Source organism: Synchiropus splendidus, chromosome 3 (genome assembly GCF_027744825.2).
Source record: "Synchiropus splendidus isolate RoL2022-P1 chromosome 3, RoL_Sspl_1.0, whole genome shotgun sequence".
NCBI lineage: Eukaryota > Metazoa > Chordata > Actinopteri > Syngnathiformes > Callionymidae > Synchiropus > Synchiropus splendidus.
In genome coordinates, this window is record NC_071336.1 from 3866774 (window position 1) to 3885286 (window position 18513).

At 41.0% G+C, this 18513-nt stretch overlaps 1 protein-coding gene across 1 annotated transcript; it reads left to right on the forward strand.

The window, feature by feature from the left end:
- Positions 1-1327: 1327 nt before the first annotated feature.
- On the forward strand, positions 1328-17408 carry LOC128756155 (synaptopodin-2). The gene is made up of 4 exons (XM_053860426.1): positions 1328-1454; positions 6052-6203; positions 6861-7567; positions 9654-17408. The coding sequence occupies exons 1-4, from the start codon at positions 1347-1349 to the stop codon at positions 13283-13285; spliced, it is 4599 nt and encodes a 1532-aa protein (XP_053716401.1). The 5' UTR covers positions 1328-1346; the 3' UTR covers positions 13286-17408.
- Positions 17409-18513: the final 1105 nt, after the last annotated feature.

The window sequence follows — 18513 nt, forward strand, 5'->3', positions numbered from 1 at the left end:
CACAACACGTCAGCGGAGCGTATGGAGAAAAAACAAAATTATTGCCTTACTGTCTTAGGTTTTCAATCGCGATTGCTTATTGATATGACTAACTAGCTTGATGAGTTAATACGCATTATATGTTGTGTTCAGTGAAATTTCATCTAGTTGCAGCAACTCAACACAGAAGATGCGATCTTTGAAGATGAAAGCAGGTCAGAAATAATAATAATAATAATAATAATAATATTAATAATAATAATAAAGAAAATGTGAATAGCACTACTTTTTTTCTGTTTTACACATCATCTGTAGAAGTCTAAGGTGAAATTTTGATTTGACAGAACACTTCCTAACATCTATGATGGAAACATTCTGAGTGACTGCATTGATAGAAACATTGATGACACATGAGAAAGGAACACAATTGAAGCTGGAAGGTCATAAACTGTAACACAATAAAATAAGTGGGGTGGTGTAGTGGGTACATTTGTCAGCAAGGAAATACTTGGTTGCCAAATGAAACCACCGTGTTATGAATCAGCCTGAAAGTTCGATTATTGGCTCCCCGCCCAAGAAGGAACCCCCCACAACATGTAAGGCCCCCTCTCTCCTGCCACTCTGCTCCCTTTTGGAACTCAGCAGTAGAAGACAGGCAATGGCAGTACACATCCAATAAGCAAGATGCTGAGAAGATACAGCCTTATCCTTAAGGCTTCCGCTATGGTGGCACAGTAGGAGACGGTCCGCCCACAGTTACGATAAACAGACTTGTATATACCCTTTGGGAGTATTTGACGGGACTCGCTAATTGCTCACGGAACTTGAATTACCTCACCAGGGAGATTGACTAAGCATTAGCATGTTGTGGGAAAGGCAGAATTAATCAGCTTTATTATGTATACCAACCATAAAAACCTTGGGGAACACTTACACCTCAATGGCCTAGTGATCAGCGTATATCAACGTGAATCTGATGAGAGAGTATCATCCAACACCTCCTTGTGGGGCCCTTATGCCTTTTGCAAGTCCCCACAAGGTTAACCCTCAAGTTGAGAATTAAAACATTATAATTGTGCTTAAGTTTGGTGAAGAGTTTTGGCTAAATTTAGCCTTTTGTTTTGGATGGTTAGGTTTAGGGTGAGATTTTCTTATCAGTGAAATCAACCTGTGTGAGCAGTTGTCATCTACTGTTAATGAAGCTGAATTTCAGAAGTCCAGGCCACTACTATGCATATCTGTGGGCGGGTCAAGGCTGTGACGTTCATAAGCGGGCAGGACTTTCTGACGTTGTGAAAAAACAGTGATAAACCTTAACAGTTTCTGCTCTGCTGCACATCTGGGTGATCTCTGTTGCTGCAAACAGGATGGGGGCCGGGGATTACATGTGCTTCACGCTGCATGGTGGTGCACCTTGGGGGTTCAGCCTGAGGATTGGAGATGTGAACCCCTTTCAAACTTTTCTTGTGTCACAGGTAAAAGATTATTGTCTTCTTCTGTCCTTTTGTTCAGGTGGTCTTAGATTTGTCTGTGTTTGAGGCCATTATTCTTTTTTTAAGAAATGGAACCGCAACTAGTTGTGTTTTGGGGCTGGAATCTCTTACAACCTTATATGGTGAAGCTCAACAGACTGTGTGGACCGGAGTGCAAGTTATGACTCAACCAAAACACAAGCAGAGGACCGCTGGGTGCAGAAAGCTCTGAGTGTCATCATCATCAGACTGACAGATGAGGTTACGCAGGACTCTACAGGAGTCCCGATGTCTGTTCATAGTAATAGAAATAGTGGCTGAGCACTGATCCCTGATGTAATTCTGAAGTGAATTCCAATTCCTTCCTTAATCCTCAACCTCAATGCTCAATCTTTAACCCTCAACCTCTTTTCTCAAAACTGAGGCTTAAGGACAATTTTGTTCCTTAGAAATGGGACACTCCTTAATGCAGGTACGTCCTTATCCTTTTGGGGGCAGCATTACGCCAAAGTAATGTTCCGTTTCAGCGTTCCATCAATTCTGAAGAACAACAAGAAGAAGACGAAGAAGAGGAAGAATAACAAGAAGAAGCAGAAGAAGAAGAAGAAGGGGACAGGAGCAAGAAACAATTAGGTTCAGCGGCAATACTGTCTGCAGCTGTGTTTGTGTCTAATGTCTTTTATATCTCCAATGGCAAAGAAAATACTTAGATTTGTAGCTTGGTCTCTTTGTTTTCACTGAGGAAGCTACGTTCCTCAATCTAGTTCCCCAATTTAACTTCCAGAGAATTGGGACAGTCCTTGTGCCTTGCAAGGACACGCATTTTTGAGGCTTGAGGTTACGTATTAAGAAAGGAATTAGAATGCACCCCAAGTCTCACCTTCAATCCCTCAGTCACTCAAGAAGCACACCTCACCACTGTTTCGCTGTCCTCATGCATGCATTTCTCTAATGCCCCTGACGTCGTCATGCTATACACAGTTCCTTTCCAGGAACTCTGTCATAGGCCTGGTCCAGATCCACAAAGTGCTCCTCCTTCTGTCCTTCTTGGTACCGCTCTTCTACCACAATGCAAACAACAAATCTGTGATGCACCTTCTGGGCATTAAACCAAAATTTTCACAACTTGAAATTGTAATATTTCACATTCAAATTGACACAATCTTGTAAATTGAATAGGAAATGTTGTTCCATTTCAAATAACCAAAGCAGCCAGTGATGAAGGGTAGAATTCCGCTGCATTTTGATTATTGCTGGCTAGTAATTATTTTGCTTTCTGTATGCTGTATTCTGTATGTTCCGGGTCAGTTTGAGACTTGTGATGCTCGCATTGGGGTGGTAGACTTCACCATTTCAAACACATTGAGTCATATAAATGAAATAATTCTAATTCTAATAATTCTTTTACAAAATGATGAAACAAAAAGGTAAATTAATCTTGCCTTTTTAAACTTCACATTCTTCTAGACTGAATTTATGTTTTCCAAATGTTGTTTTAGGGACAGTCAGAGCAACTCTGCTATCTAAAAGTTACTAATGTCTAAGCACTGCACTGAAGCCCAACACTCTCCTTTGTGTCCTGTTATGTGGTTCAAGCTAAAAATGCACTTTATTGCCTAAGCCAAAGTGATTGTCGAGGGGGAACCATCACCCTATAAGGGACGTTGAACGTGTCTTGTGGTTTAGCAGCTGATGAGGTCACTCCAAAAACTCCTTCACAACAGCCTCAGCGAAGAGGAGAGGGTTCCAATAAACTGCTTGGATAAGTAATGATGGGAACATGTTTCCCCGGTTGGATTCAGATAGACCTAAAATACACTTAAATCATATGAATGCTAAAACTGGAGAGACAAATCAAGAGAATGAGATGAATGAAATGACTGCAGTGATCGTCACGTATCTATGATGAGTGTCAAGTTTGATTTTCACAGTTGATTTACTATACTATGGTGTTCAGTCAGTGAGTGTATGTGCTTGTCACATAAGATCCTGTACTTAGTTTAAATTATAACTGGATGGCTCCTAAGCACATTATGCCGAATTAAAAGAAACATCATTAAGTTTCTGAAAACTACAGATACGTATAATTGTGTGTTTAAGTACTTATGCTACTATATTAATGGATGAGAGTAATGCTCACCATTGTTACATGCTGCTTCTCCCTCTCTGCTTGGGTTTTAATCCACATGAACATTGTTGAAGTTGAATATTCAGTTGGGTTTAGTGAATAGTTTAGTACCTTAGTTAGTCTAATGTGGATTTCAAGATGGCTACCATCATTCTCAAATGCTCATACTTGGACTTACTGGAGACATTATGTTGTCAGATTAATATTGTTTCTGATGAGTGTGCACATTTGGGGTGGTGGGGTGTGAAAGAGCATGTTTATTTATATATCATTTTTAGATTCAGTTGCAAGTGGTGACACATTTCTGAGCACCAAACTAATCTTCTTCACAAAGCTGTGAAAATGTCTGACAGATAAGAATGTTTGATATCCTGACACCGGTCACATTTCTCAGTAACCCACACCATGACCATGATCCTGCTGACACACACACCATGATCCCTGCAGGATCATGGTGTGTGTGTCAGGGGGGACATGCAGAAAGTCAGTTGTGAGAGAACATGTAAGGCTTGTGCAAATCAGACATTGCGTCAACGCTGTTAAATTGGAAATACTCTTATTCAAATAGCTTGCTGCTGTCAAAAAACATGTGAGATGTCAATGTTAAAAAACAGTGAGAAAAAACAGTCCTTTATAAGATATAGCGGAAGCTATTAAGGATAAGTCCTATATCTAAGATATACTTCTCTGTAGCAGCAATAAATAAAAAAGGTTTCAGTAAGAACAAAGACTTGTATAGACGCGGGAAAACAATTGAAGACAAGTTCAGAATTTGGCCACTCCGGTTCACTGCGCAAGTCTCTATACTCCATTGACAGCAGGTCACTGTGGGTTTCTTCAGTGCTCCCTTTGTGGCGGTAACACAGCAAACAACGATAACAAAGTGAGTTTTGAGGCACTACACTCACAAGGCACCGTCTGACATTTGTGTTTCATTAAGAGACCCTGGTTTCTGGCGTGTTGAAATCCTGACTTTGTGTGTAAATATGTGCTGAAATTTTCTCATGGTATTCCTGATTCAAAAGTTGCTTAGAGATTAAGGTCAGGCTGACTAGCAACACCATCAGATGAAAACAAAGGATGCAGAGATATGTGGGCTGGACCAACTCCTCTTTCCTTCCCCATGCATGGAAGGCATCTGGAAATGGAAAATCTCCAGAGCACAGTTGCTTAAATCTGTGTTTAGTGGAAGGTGACCATGGATGCGTTATCCAGGCTGGTAATATATAGGGTGCTGTAAGGGTTACGTCTTTCAAAATATCTAATTTTCAACTGTCAAAAATTAGCACAATTGCTGCAAACAGTGTGGAGTGACGATGAGAAAAGTTTCAACTCCTTTTTTGGATACTGAAGGGTTGGATCAAGCCTCCCGGTGATGAAGTGGTTGTTCTGGTGAATGCAACACATGCTGCCTTATAGGGCTTGGGTGCACAGTGTAGCAGCATCAGAGTGTCACCTAATGGAAGTTTCAGATCTATAAAATGACTCGTAAAATACTGCATTTCTAAACTTTTTTAATCACCCAGCACAGTTGAGAGGAGTGACGTTTTGCTTTCAGCTGAATTAGGGAATGTGCAAGAGATCTGCACAGTAGTTGGCATCAATACCCTGAAGTTTTGAGAAATCACAAGAGAGACTAAATTCTTCAGCAGCATGGTGGTCCTCACACTAAAGCCTCCATATCAGTTTCTGAAAATGAAGAAGTGGAATTCACCAGTGACTGTCGAGACCTATGGACTACAGTCGATCAAGATTATGAGAGTTCTTCCTCAGGCACCTCGGCTTCGTGATCTAAATAACCCGATAGTATCTGCCTTTTGCACTGGTAAAAAAAAGTTGATGGAAGACCATATACCATGCACTGCCTTCAGTCCAGCTAATCAGCTGAGATGAGCCTTTCAGTCATAGATCAGCAGAGGGATCTCAAGGGTCTCACTGATGGGTTTTTGCTCATCATTGTTCGTTTAGTTTCATTTTGCACTGTTACTCATGTGCATAGATATTTGTTACTAAATCCACTTCATGTCAGTGTCATTCATGTGAGCCTCCTGAAAAACTACAGAAAAGGTTCCTTCAAAAAAGACCACCAGCACCAAGAAAATAGCACGTTGGCTTGAAATACCACGTTTCATGATAAAAAATGACCGTAATGAAGGTGCTTACTAGGTTCCCAAAATCCAAAGTTTATTAGTATATTCAAAATGCCAAAAAAGGAATGAAAAAAATGCTTCGCCAGCGCATTAATATATCGCCCCTTGTCTGGTGCAAAGTGACAATGGCAAGATTGTTGCCAGTGGTCGTAATGTAAGGCTCATCATGTAGCACATCCAATTATTATTACAATAAAGGGGAAGCATACCATAAGCTTGAGCAACAACTTATTACAGCTTATTCACTCACATAATTTTCCTACTTTGGCATGAATATATATAGTTTCCCTGCCTTCTCCTCACAAAAACTTTGACTTTTAAGGTGGATGAAGGTGGACATGCCTCTGTGGCTGGAGTCCTGGAAGGAGACGAAGTTGTTTCTCTGAACGGAGAACCATGCGCTGACCTTACTCTTCTCCAAGCCTGTGCAGTCATGGACACCGCACTGGACTGTCTGCAGCTGCTGATTAAAAGGTAATGATTGTGTTTGTTCAAAATTTCTGAGGAAAAAAAGTGAACAGCACCAATGGCCATGGTTGGCAGCTGTTATTGATGAAACTCAGTAAGCATTATTGATGTTGCATATGTCTTTTTGAATTAGTAGCTAGCACCACTTTGAAATATATCAATTAATGTGGGAATTGAAGGAGAAGAACTGGTGAGGGTAAACCCTTTATTAAAAAAAAAAAAAACAACTTTAGATTAGATTTAAGGTTTTCCTCGAAGAATCGTGTGCATGTCACTCTCATTTGCTTTCTACAAAGCACTTGGCAGGAACAGGGAATATAATGTGCTGTACCAGTGGACTGACAGCAAAACAATAAAAGTGATTCAGATGTAATCCAAGGCAACTTTATGTAACATTGCATCTGTGAAACGCAAATCTCTTCGATGAAAAACATTTCAAACCGATAAACATAATACTAAAAAGAAAAAAAGTTCAAACAAATGTAGTACCCTTTATTAGATGTAATTTGGTTTCAAACACTCACTTCACTTCATGGAAAACGTCAGAAAATGTTCATTCTTACCACCTCTTTTATGTCGTGTTGGCAAAAAAAGAGTCAGTGTATATGCATAATAGATCATACATAATACATTCTAATCTATTCCTTTCCATTCTTCTCCCAGACATAGCACCAGCCCCGACAAAGCCCCCAAACCAGCAAAGTCTTACATTAGTGAGCAGGATTCTTCTAGTGATCCAATGGAAAGCACCACTCACATTTCTCCCTCTATGGACAGACCCCAGCGGCGACTCACTCGCGATGAATTCCAGGATGAGGCCTTCAAGGAGGGGGATAGCGATACTGAAATTGCAAATCTGCAGCAACAATATTTTGTCGGGGACCCAAAACAGTGTTCCAGTGTAACCAGGAACTTTTTGCCTGAGGACATGGTAGAACTCCAGGTGTCCTTTTCTGATCAGTCTTTAGCCAATACAAGTTGCACTTCTCTTGGTAGCGCACATGGAGCTGAAGCGTATCCATCATCCACAAGGGCAAATGAAAGAATGTGCACAATTACCAAAACCCTCCCAGCTAGAGAGCCTTGCCATCATCATGGAGTGTTGCTCACCTCCCCTTCCATGCTTCAGCAGGTGGAGGTCATTCTGCATCAGCCCTCAACATCAGGGAGGGGCATCAAGAGCTTAGTCAGTGTGCAGGGTGGACCAGAGGTCAGAGGAAGCCAGAGTGAAGGGGAGGAAGGAGGTGGAGGCCACAGTCCTGTCCCTCCTGGGTCCTTGAGCGTCTTGTTTCAGGTTCCCTCAGAAGAGGACGACTCCAATTCAGAAGGTGATCAAGAAACTCCAATCAAGCACCGTGCCAAAACAGCAAGTGAGTATGACTGTGTTACTGGGAGTTGGAGAGCCACATTACCTATAGTTGACATTTGAGGCCGTGACAGCTATTTTGGCCATTTTACAGCAATTTTGTGAAGATTTTCAAGCTTTGCTTGGCGGTATCCTGTGTTATCCTTCAAAGATCTGTGTGAGTGAGTTGGGAGGTAATGAGTGAGCTGCATTTGTCAACAGCATATGTGCATGCCAAAGCACGCACACATGCCATATAACCCCTTAAAATAGCGTGCGTCAGTGCAGTCCAAAGAGGTTACTTGTTTCTTCGACAGGAACAGATGTATTCACTTCCAGCCTGAATCTGAAGCAACTTGTGGGAGAGCAGATTTTCTTTGCTGTCAGTTGACCTTCTATAAGACTTCTTCATTTAAATGGCTTGATGAGTAAAAATGTGACTGAGGCATTTCCTCTGAGATATGAATATAACCTGGGCTCATCGATGATGACTGCAGAAGTAGCTCTTTGACAGACAACAGCATCTGCTCCCCTCAGCCTGTTACCTGATCCTTTCAAACTGGCTGCTTTAACTGTGCTAAAGAAGTGAGTTACTTACTCTTGCTGTCTGCTTCACCTTCAGGTTAGTTTGGAGATATAAGTAATTAATCTGCTGTGTATTACTTTTTATGTAAAATTGTCAATAATATTATTGCAGTTCTGTGTTTGTCTTCTGCATGCTTGGTGGAAGCTGTACTCGGAATGAATTCATGAGACACCACTCAGATTACTGAAATGTATTTCTTAGTTACTTTATATTTTATGAAGACAGCAGCAGAACCTTGAAACTTTTTTATTCAAGGAGTTAACATAACAAAAACAAGTCTGTCTATATGGTTGTTTGTTCATTTTCATTTTAACAGAATATGAGTAGTTAATTATTTATGCCTCTTAGCATGTCATACATAGCAAAAACATTTCTCAAGACTCTTTCATTGTAATTGCTACTGATATTTACATTTTCTTCAAAAGTGTTGAGTTCTTGCCTTTTTTCTAATTTATTTTAGCTAGTTATGATTGCTATAGATATTTATTGTATTTCAAGTAAATACATGTTTTCCCATTTCAGACTTCCTAAAATGCCATGTGATTTAACAAAGATAAACGTCATGCATTTATATGTGCTGCTGTGTATAAACATGTTCTGTATAACACTAAACAAATTTTGTTCATAATTATAGTATTTCTTTTACTATTTTTATATTTGTATCAGAACTCAAATAGCCTTCTTTATTTAGCCCTTCCACATGGCGGCCTAGTGGTTAGTACTTTCCACCAATAAGGTTTCTGGTTCGATTCCTGGGTCAGACCGGTGGCCTTTCTGCGTGCATAGTTTGTATGTTCTCTCTTTGTTCTCCGGGTTCACTGGTCTCCTTTCATTTTCCAAAGATATACTCACAAGGTTAATTGGTCACTCTAAAATTGTCCCTAGGTGTGTGTACCCTCCGATGAACCTGTCCTGCCTCTTGCCCAATAACCGCTGGGCACTCCAGCACCCCCCGCAACCTTGAACAACAGGACTAAGCAGTGGTTTAGTGACGATGTGTATATCTATCTATCTATATCTATCTATCTCTCTTTCTCTCTCTCTCTCTCTCTCTCTCTCTCTCTCTCTCTCTCTCTCTCTCTATATATATATATATATATATATATATATATATATATATATATCCATTTCTGTTCATAAATGCGGTGTTCTCTGTCTCAGTGCCACGCTACAGTATGTAAATATATCACGGACATAGCACAGTCTCTAGAGAGTCACCTACAATGTCGCACATCGAATTAAATATTTTTCAGTTCTCCTTTTGACAGAATAATTGCTGCATTCAGCAAGGTTTTTCAATTTTTTTGCCTCCTTGAAGAGGTATATAAAAACGTGTCTGAATTAAAATTATTTAAAGTTCATTTTTTCACATCAGTACACAGAAGGTCACATCATTTTGATACAAATTCGGATACAAATTTATACATGCACACACGCAGGCATGCACACACACACAGAGATTTTAGCATAACACAACACAACTAAGTCCTTCAATCGTTACACCTGCCGATTTTTGTCTCAACAGGGTTCCGGCGCAGCGAAAGCCAATCAGAGAAGCAGTTGAAGGAGGCTAAATCCAAATGTAAACGAATTGCTCTGCTTCTAACTGCAGCACCAAATAATCCCAACAACAAGGGGGTGTTGATGTTCAAAAAGCATCAGCAGAGGGCCAAAAGATACACACTTGTGAGCTACGGCACGGGTGAAGGCAAACAAGAATACAGCAGTGACGAAGAGGACAGAGCACAAGAAAGTCAAGAGAAAGGGACAGTTGAATCGAATATTGATCCACTAAGGGACCCTAAATTTAAGACACATATATTGAGAGTTGACCAAAGCAGTAGCATTTTACTAGACCTTAAGCGGGAGAGGGGCCTTCTTGAGTTTGAGCGAAATCTGGAAAATCAAGTGACTATGGAATGTTTACCAGACTCGAAGGGTAAAGGTGCCTTAATGTTTGCCCAAAGACGGCAGAGGATGGATGAGATCGCTGCTGAACATGAAGAGCGTAGACGTCAAGGGATCCCTGTGGAGGGAATGCAGGACTCTGGCAAGATGAGTATGGAACAGTCATTCATGCAGTCCACAGGAGACAGCAACACCTACATTGACGTGAACATACACCAACAAGGCCAACAACAGTACTATGAGCAACAACACTGTTACCAACTACAATATCAACAGCAACAATTGCAGCAGCAACAACAATATCAACAGCAAGAGCAGTACCAACAGCAATTTCCATTACATCACCAACCGCAGTATCAGCAGCACGAGCAAGAGCTCTATCAACATCAGCAAATGATTAAACAACAGGGGTTCCAACAACAAACTCAACACTACTCTGGTATGAATGGTCAAAATCAAAACATTGACATGCAGAGCTCTCACGGCAACCGCACAGCAAAACCTTTTTCCGTGCAAAATATGGAATCCACTTCTTACTCCGGACAGGGTGAGCAGATAGCTTCACGTGATGAACGCATTTCTACACCGGCAATCAGAACAGGCCTCTTGGATTCCAAGAAGAGAAATGCAGGCAAACCCATGTTTACATTTAAGGAAGCACCTAAAGTTTCCCCCAACCCGGCATTGCTCAATCTTCTCAACAAAGGTGATAAGAAATTGGGAGTTGAGGCCTCTGGACCTGAGGAAGACTACCTTAGTCTTGGTGCAGAAGCTTGTAATTTTCTCCAATCTTCACGTGTCAAACCCAAGGTTCCGCCACCTGTGGCACCAAAACCACTGATCAATCCCAACTCCCCACCTTGGACCCCTCAGATGGACGCTTCAAACGAGGAAATTCCACAACATGCTGACATTTCTGCATCTGACCCTTCAGCTCACCCAATCACAGTGAATGCTACTGTCGCTAAACTAGAGTCAACTTCTGAAGCTGCCCCTGCTTCAACAACCCTTCCAGTGTTACAGGAGACTCTAGCCAATGAAACTACTGAGAACCAAGTCAAATTAACACCTACCGAGCCTGTATCTCAACAGCCAGTTGGAGGTCAACAGGATAACTGTCTCGTCAATACCTCCCCACAACCACACAATGTTCCACTGAAGAATTGGGCTGCAGATCCAAAACTAACACAGCATCCTTCCGTTGTGTCCTGGCATCCTACTCAGCCCCACCAGCCACCAACAAGTCAAACTCCACAGCAACAATCATGGGTCCCAGGCCAACCTCCAATCCAAGGACAAGGACATCTGCAGTGTGACAATTGGACACCCCAATTGAAGGCATCCTGGAGCCAACCTCAGGAGGTGCCAAAATCAGAGCCAATTGCACAGACATCATGGAGCCAAATACAAGGGAAAACACCCACACTAATTCAGCCACCATGGGTCCAGCCCCAGGAGACCCTGCTCCTCGAACAGCAACCGACTTGGAATCAACCTCAAGAAACGGTGCAACAGCATTTAAAGGGTACATGGCTTAAAGGAGAGACACCGCCACAGCCACCCTGGGTGCAACAATGTGAGCAAAAGCCCCAGGCACAACCCCCCTGGGCACAGCCAAGTCAGACAGCAGATCAACAACCTACATGGATGCAGCCACCCCACCAGCAACAGGGTCCTCAACAAACTTGGCCACCTTCCCAATTACCTGTGCAAAATCAAACAGCTTGGGTTACAGCTCAACCTCTAACTCAGCAGCAACATCTTCCCACCAATGCTTGGACAACGATGCAACCACAAACCCAACCTCAACCTCCTTGGGTACAAGCACCACAGGTGCAGCCACAAGTGCAGCCACACCCCCAAGGTAATTTAAATTCATGGGCTCCAGTGCCTTCCCAGGCTCCATCCCAACCGCCATGGTGTCAACATCCTGTTGGTCAACACAACATGAGTTCTTGGGGAGCAGAGGAAAACCAAGCCCAACACCATCCAACCTGGATTCAGTCAACACCCTCAGAGCCAACACCACAACCAAACTGGCAACAAGCCACTTCAAGTTTTCCTCCTCAGATATCTTCTTTGCCTCCCGCACAAACACAACCACAAACCCCTCGAAGTTCTTGGGCTCCACAGTCTCAGCAAAATTCTCTAGTGAACACCCAGCCATCTCCAAAGCTTTGGGATGCATCACAAAGTAGCACATCAAGTCAAACCCCAAAACAAATGAACAGTTTTCCCATTGCTCAAAGAGATTCCTCACCTGTCAACCCCATGGCCACAGTCTTCAATCCCTCATCAACCTCTGCTTATGAAATGCCGCCTGTCCGAGGAAAAGGAGCTGACATGTTTGCCAAAAGGCAGACTCGCATGGAAAAGTTTGTTGTCGACTCGGAGACAGTGGAGGCAAACAAGGCATGCAGATCAACATCACCGGCAGCTTCTCTACCAAACGAGTGGAAATACACTCCCAATGTACGTGCTCCACCTCCTCGAGCATATAATCCTATTCAATCTCCTTTCTACCCCCCTGCAGCCATCAAGCAACCCCCTTCAAGTGATCAGTCAACTAAAGCTAAGAAAAAAGACAAAGAACAACAACCAAAGCCAGCCCCCAAACCTCTTAATGTAGTCGATGTTATGAAGCATCAGCCTTATCAACTCAATGCATCACTCTTCACTTTTGGTCCAGCTGTGGAGGAAGCTAAGGAACCTATACGTAAACCAGATTGTTCACCTGTTAATCCAGCCATTGAATACCAAAACGTGAGCTATGAACAAGGAATGAATACACAGCCGACAGAGTCACAGAATGCTCAATACCCTTCACAGATTTATGGGATGCCTTTGCAACCCATTGTTCATGATGGCCACTACCAGCAACCTCCGAGTAGTTATCTTCAAGCAAATCCATATCAACAACCTGCTCCTAGTCCATATCAGCAAGTATACCCCCAACAGTGTCAGCAAACTCCAACGTTAGCATTTCAACCTCAACCTGGTCAGTCTTTAACCCTTCCCTATCCACAATCCCACCCTTACCAACCACAAAACAGTAGTCCTCCCTATATGGCTACTCCATCCATGCCCTTCCCCCAACAGTTGGGAAATGCCTATGGGTCCTCTTGTGTCACGGCAGCTGCACAAACAGAATCCTCAACTGCTAGCAACCCTGTCACTGCTCCAAAACCCAAGTATACAGCTAAGAGCACAGCCCTGGTGTGGAAACCTGCTGGGGTGGAGAAACAGTAACTCGTTTTAATGTCTTAAGTATGGGTTACTCTAATCACCAGTACATTGCACTACCATCCCAAACGGAGACATTTTAGACAAAGTAACCAGTTGTTAATTGTCCAAGTCCCAGTTTTGATTTGGGGTGGTTATTACTTAAAACTTAAAATGAGATATTAGAATTGTATTCCAATTAATGGCTTCTAGCATATGATGTGATGGTCCAATGAGAATGTAGGGGTGAAGGTGATAAGTGGAGGAAAGCGGGCAGTAAATGGTTATATGTGTATGTTGAGATTTTATTTTGACGATGAGGGATATGGTTGTCAATAATTGGCCTGTTGTGTTGTTAAAGCTTGTAATGTGTCTAATTGACCAGGTGTGTAACTACTTAGACTGAACAGTGTATCTGTCAAGTAAAGCAACCAATACACTGGTGAGTGACGTGCCTAGGAAATAGTTAAATCAACTTCTAAATGGGAGAGGATGACCGAATATTCATTATAAAAAAAAACTACTTTGCAGCTTCATCTACTTAAACATCAGAAATGTGTGTGGATTGATTCTTGTTTTTTGCTACTACCAATCGTCTATTTGGTAGCGCAACTGTCGTTAAAGCTCAGTTTCAGCTGTTGCATCATGCTTGCCTCTATATTTAAAATCGTCTCCGGGTGGGGGTGCCGAGATGCTGTCTGGATTAGATTTAATTTTTTGTGAGATATATTATTAAGATATATTTAATTTTTTTCTTGTTTTGATTTTGTGTTACTTTGTTGTGAAATAACAAATAATACACTTTCTGTATGGTTCATTTCATAGCTATTAAATATTTCTGATCATATTCTGCCTTTTCTTTCTCTTCTCACACAGCATCTTTGTTTCTAGCCTGCTTCTGTTTGCTCTGCTACACCTTCTCTTCTCTTATACACAGTGATTTGCATTTAACATTGTCTGCCATTGCATTTAGTCTCATTCAAACTTAAGATGCCCATTAATGGATTAGTTCTCAATAACAACAATACTATGCAATGAACAATTTACAGTATATGGAACTTATTCTGAAATAAATACATAAAAAATCATAAACGTGCTGTTATGAAGAATTGTCTTTATTAAATCTTTTGTTGACCTGCTGTGACTTAAAACACGTGGGAAGAAATATGCAATTGTTACTTGGTATATAAATACATTGTATTGATATTAATACACTGTATATTATTATTATTATGGCCCTTCAATATGGCCACTATTTTGTTGTCCGTCTTTCTTCTCCAAAATAAATTCTATTCTGTGCACTCTTTGCAGCTTCATGTTCTGACACATATTTTTCGCTGGAGGGCAGCAGTATCCAGCAGTATCATTGCTAATCCTCCATGTGTATTTAGATGAGTAATTTACTGGCTCGCTACAGCGTAAAGCACCTTTTTGGTACATGCAAAGTTATTTTAGCCTTATTTTAAAACTTGAAATCATGTTCACTATTCAATTAAATATTCCGCCTACAGAATCGTGAAGAGTGTAATAAATTGAGCCTGTATTAATTGAGAGGAATTCTCATTCTCAAAATAGCCAGAAATATTGCCATCTTATTTGACTCTTTACTGTCATTTTATCCTCACGTTGATAACAAAGTCCAGTCTTGTTTCCTTGATCTCTAAAATCAAACCTATGCTTGTTCATGTGTTCATATTCTCCTCCCTGGACTTCTCTCTCTGACTGCTCTCTGACATCAACAAGAAGCCTTTCTCACGCCATCAATGGGTTCAGAACTTAGTAGCTTCCAACAGTTTCTGGATCACTTTAGTCCACTTTAAGATTTTACTCATTACTTTGAAAGTCTGTCTTGGACATACTCAGATTACATTGTAGAAATGCTGACCCCGTATGAGCCAGCCAGGAGCCTCAGGTGGGTCTCTACTGTCTGCCCCGAAGTCAAGGCTTAAATCTTGGCGAAACAGAGCTTTGTCCGTGAAGGCACTAGGACTTCCGTGGTACCTCCACCTTTGAAACACTCAAAACCTGTTTTTTTCAGATGTACAGTTCATGTATTGCTGTCCCATTTTCCCTCTAACTTCTAGCTTTCACTTTTGTTATTCAACTGCATATGTATCCTTTGTGTAGATACATCTATGTTTTTCTTAAAGTTCTATTCTGTCTGAAAGGCACTTTGTGGACAGTGCCCTGAAATGTATATAGAGTGACTTAAGTTTTTTAGTATGTATTACATATATTACATGCTATTTCTTCTCTTCTCTTTCTTCTGTTCTAGTCTCTCTCTCTCTTCTTTGTCACAGAAGGGAAGCATTGTCACTGCTGTTCCTCTATGTGTGTTTATATTCACTGGACTGCTATAGCACACTGCTTCTCACCAGTATATGTAAATTTATTGCTTCTGGTTTAAAAAACTTCATGTTAAACATCAAATTAAATTTTCAGTTGATAGAATATGATGTTCGAGTGTAATAAACAAAGCTGGAGCTAGGACTGTGTATTTACTATTAATCAGTTCTGATGATGTGCTCCATGACTGTTGTGTGACAGACAAAAAAAAAATTAACTCAAATTCTCAAATTTTGTAGGCATTGAGTGGAAACTGCGCTCTGTCCCTACTAGCGAGATCGACTTCCAGAGGTCAGCAGTCTGGCTCTTCCTCATTCCATCCAGCTTGGACGTCCAAGAAGGCGGTAGAGCAGCAGAGGGGCAAAAAACCAATAACACCTTGGGAGGCTGCTTCACGACATCCTCTAGGTTTGGTGGACGAAGCCTTTATCGATCACAAAAAACAGCAAAGGGTCACAGCAAACATTGAACAAACAGCACAGACCAAAGTTCTGCCTGTGCCACCAGCTGAATGGAGTGCACGGATGAGAACCGGCAGCCAGTGCCGTGCTCCGTTGCCATTGTTCCTTTTTCTGACACGAAGCAGTCCCGGTGGTCATTATGGATCCCTGCCAGGACAGTGCCGCCCTAACTGGCCCGCTGGCCCCTTCTATGATCATGGCCCGTGAACATGCATGCCTGTGGTCTTCACCTTTTCCCTTCTCTGTCAATAGGTTAACAGCTGAAACTGATGTACCTAAAGTCAATTACAGATTTTTCATGAACACTATATCATCCTCTGAACAACTTTAGTTGGTTCAGTTCAATGTCTGATAGTCAGACAAAACTATACACAAATGATGAGGCAGTTAATAGCTTGATCAAGCCTCTGCAGTTTTGCATGTGTGTAGCTTAGCTCCACTGCTAGCACCAGTTTGAAACAGGCTTCTGAAATAACAGTTAAAGTTAAAGTTGCATGTTACATTTTTACAACATTCTTTTTATTATTGTATATTTTTAAATAATACATTATATTAAGCTTGAGCAACACTTATTATTACAATGATTGACAATGAAATTAAACATCCTTTTTTTGTAAAGGCTCTCACAGTGAGCGCTATTTTCTGCAAGGGGCTTTTTTTAAACTTGTCTTTATGACTGAGGAATGTTCGCAGAGGGGTTTTAGTATTATATTACACAATATATTTTATTTTTTAACAATTTTTGTATTTGAGAAAACAAAATGCACGCTACATAGGTTACTTCATTCTGCAGGTTACAATAATAAGCCAATGCACAATTTGCGTTGGTTTATGGTGTACTACTAACGCTTGTTTGCTCACACTAAAATGTCACTTAGCAAGTGAACATGCGGGGGTTAATTTTTTCAGTGATGATTTCTGGGAGGAAAAAATGTACATTAATGTTTATTTAGAAAGTGATTGTGCAGCTTATATGTCTTATGAGGCACACTAGGGTGCAGTGATTGTAGTGTGAATACAGTCTGTATAATGATATCTTTTTTTTTTTTATCTCAATTGAATAGTTCACTCTGGCGTCCTGCGTTGCATTATGTTGTCTGGCTGCAAGTGTGGATGGACATCTATTGTTTTCATGTCATGCGATTAAGGTGACCACTCGTCCCGAAAGTATTCAAGCGAAGAGTAGAGTATTGTGCTGCAGATGGCTGCTTACCTATGACAGTTTTTGATGAATGGTTAGATAATGCTTTTTTAGTCCTTGGTTTGTTGTGCTGGACAGCTTCCTACACTCTTGTCTCTGTAAACTCACATGCCTGCAAACTAGGGAACGCACAGTGTCTCAAACATTTTGTTCCAGTTATAGATATTACACATTGTAATTCAAATGCAAACAATTTGTGTAAAAATTAAAAGGGCAAAATCATTCTGGTCAATCTGCCCCATGTCTTTTTTAAGCACATTTCAGATGCAAAAAAAGTCAATGTATGCATGATGACACATTTATGGCTGCTTTGTGAAGTGACGTTGCGTCAAAATGTCAGTGGAGTGGACCCCAGTAATGGAATTACTGTAAATCACCCACCACCCTTAGCTACCCCTTTAAAATTCAAGAGAGGGCTCCCACTAAAGTCATCACATTTTTATGTTTTTATTTGTGGTGGCACTTTAACGAGTCAATTACGATTCATTTATTACAACATTATTACAGGGGTTGGACACAATAATGAAACCAAATAATGGAAATTTCCATTATTTTGTCCAACCCCTGTACGATTAATTAATAACAACAAAACAAAGAACTGAATTGAATTGTTACAGTTTGCTCTCCAGACAACATAGAACCTTTGTAAGTACAGGAGTTCCTGGTCCACTGATCACACTGATGCACGAGACACATCGCAGCTAGGATGATAACAACAACAACAAACATGGAGGAATCCCTGAATAAAAGCAAGCAAAAGCATCTGTTTGCTTTTGTTCAGGGATGTTTTTCGCAACACAATGGCCAGGGTTTCCACTAGTCTGAATGTACTTGAAATTCTTATAAAATTGAAATTCTTATACAAATATTTTCAAGACATTAAAAGAGCTTTAGTTTAAATAAAGTGATATAAAAACTTGAATACAGCCACCATCGTGGCCATATCGCCATGAAATTTTATAATTAATTTTAAAAGTTGCTCCAACAGGTGAACAGTTGTTGGGGTGCCATCACTTTCTTAATCATTTTTCTCTTTTCAAGAACTTCTTCAGAAGTTGGTAGCTATTACAAAGTTTCAGGTGTGAAGTCAATTCAATGAGTGTATTATAATTCAGTGTATTAAAACTGAGCATTTCACGGCCCAGAGGTGTAAAACAAAAAAACTTGTAGCTCTAGGGGGTGCCCGCGGCCAACCATGGGAATCGGCCCTATGGTTAAGAATCACGTCTCCATCCAATCAGCCCATT

Coding starts and splice junctions, on each gene's coding strand:
- LOC128756155 (XM_053860426.1), top strand. CDS start 1,347: ATGGGGGCCGGGGATTACATGTGCTTCACGCTGCATGGTGGTGCACCT. Junction 6,204..6,860: donor CTGCAGCTGCTGATTAAAAG/GTAATGATTGTG, acceptor TTCTTCTCCCAG/ACATAGCACCAGCCCCGACA. Junction 7,568..9,653: donor GCACCGTGCCAAAACAGCAA/GTGAGTATGACT, acceptor TTGTCTCAACAG/GGTTCCGGCGCAGCGAAAGC.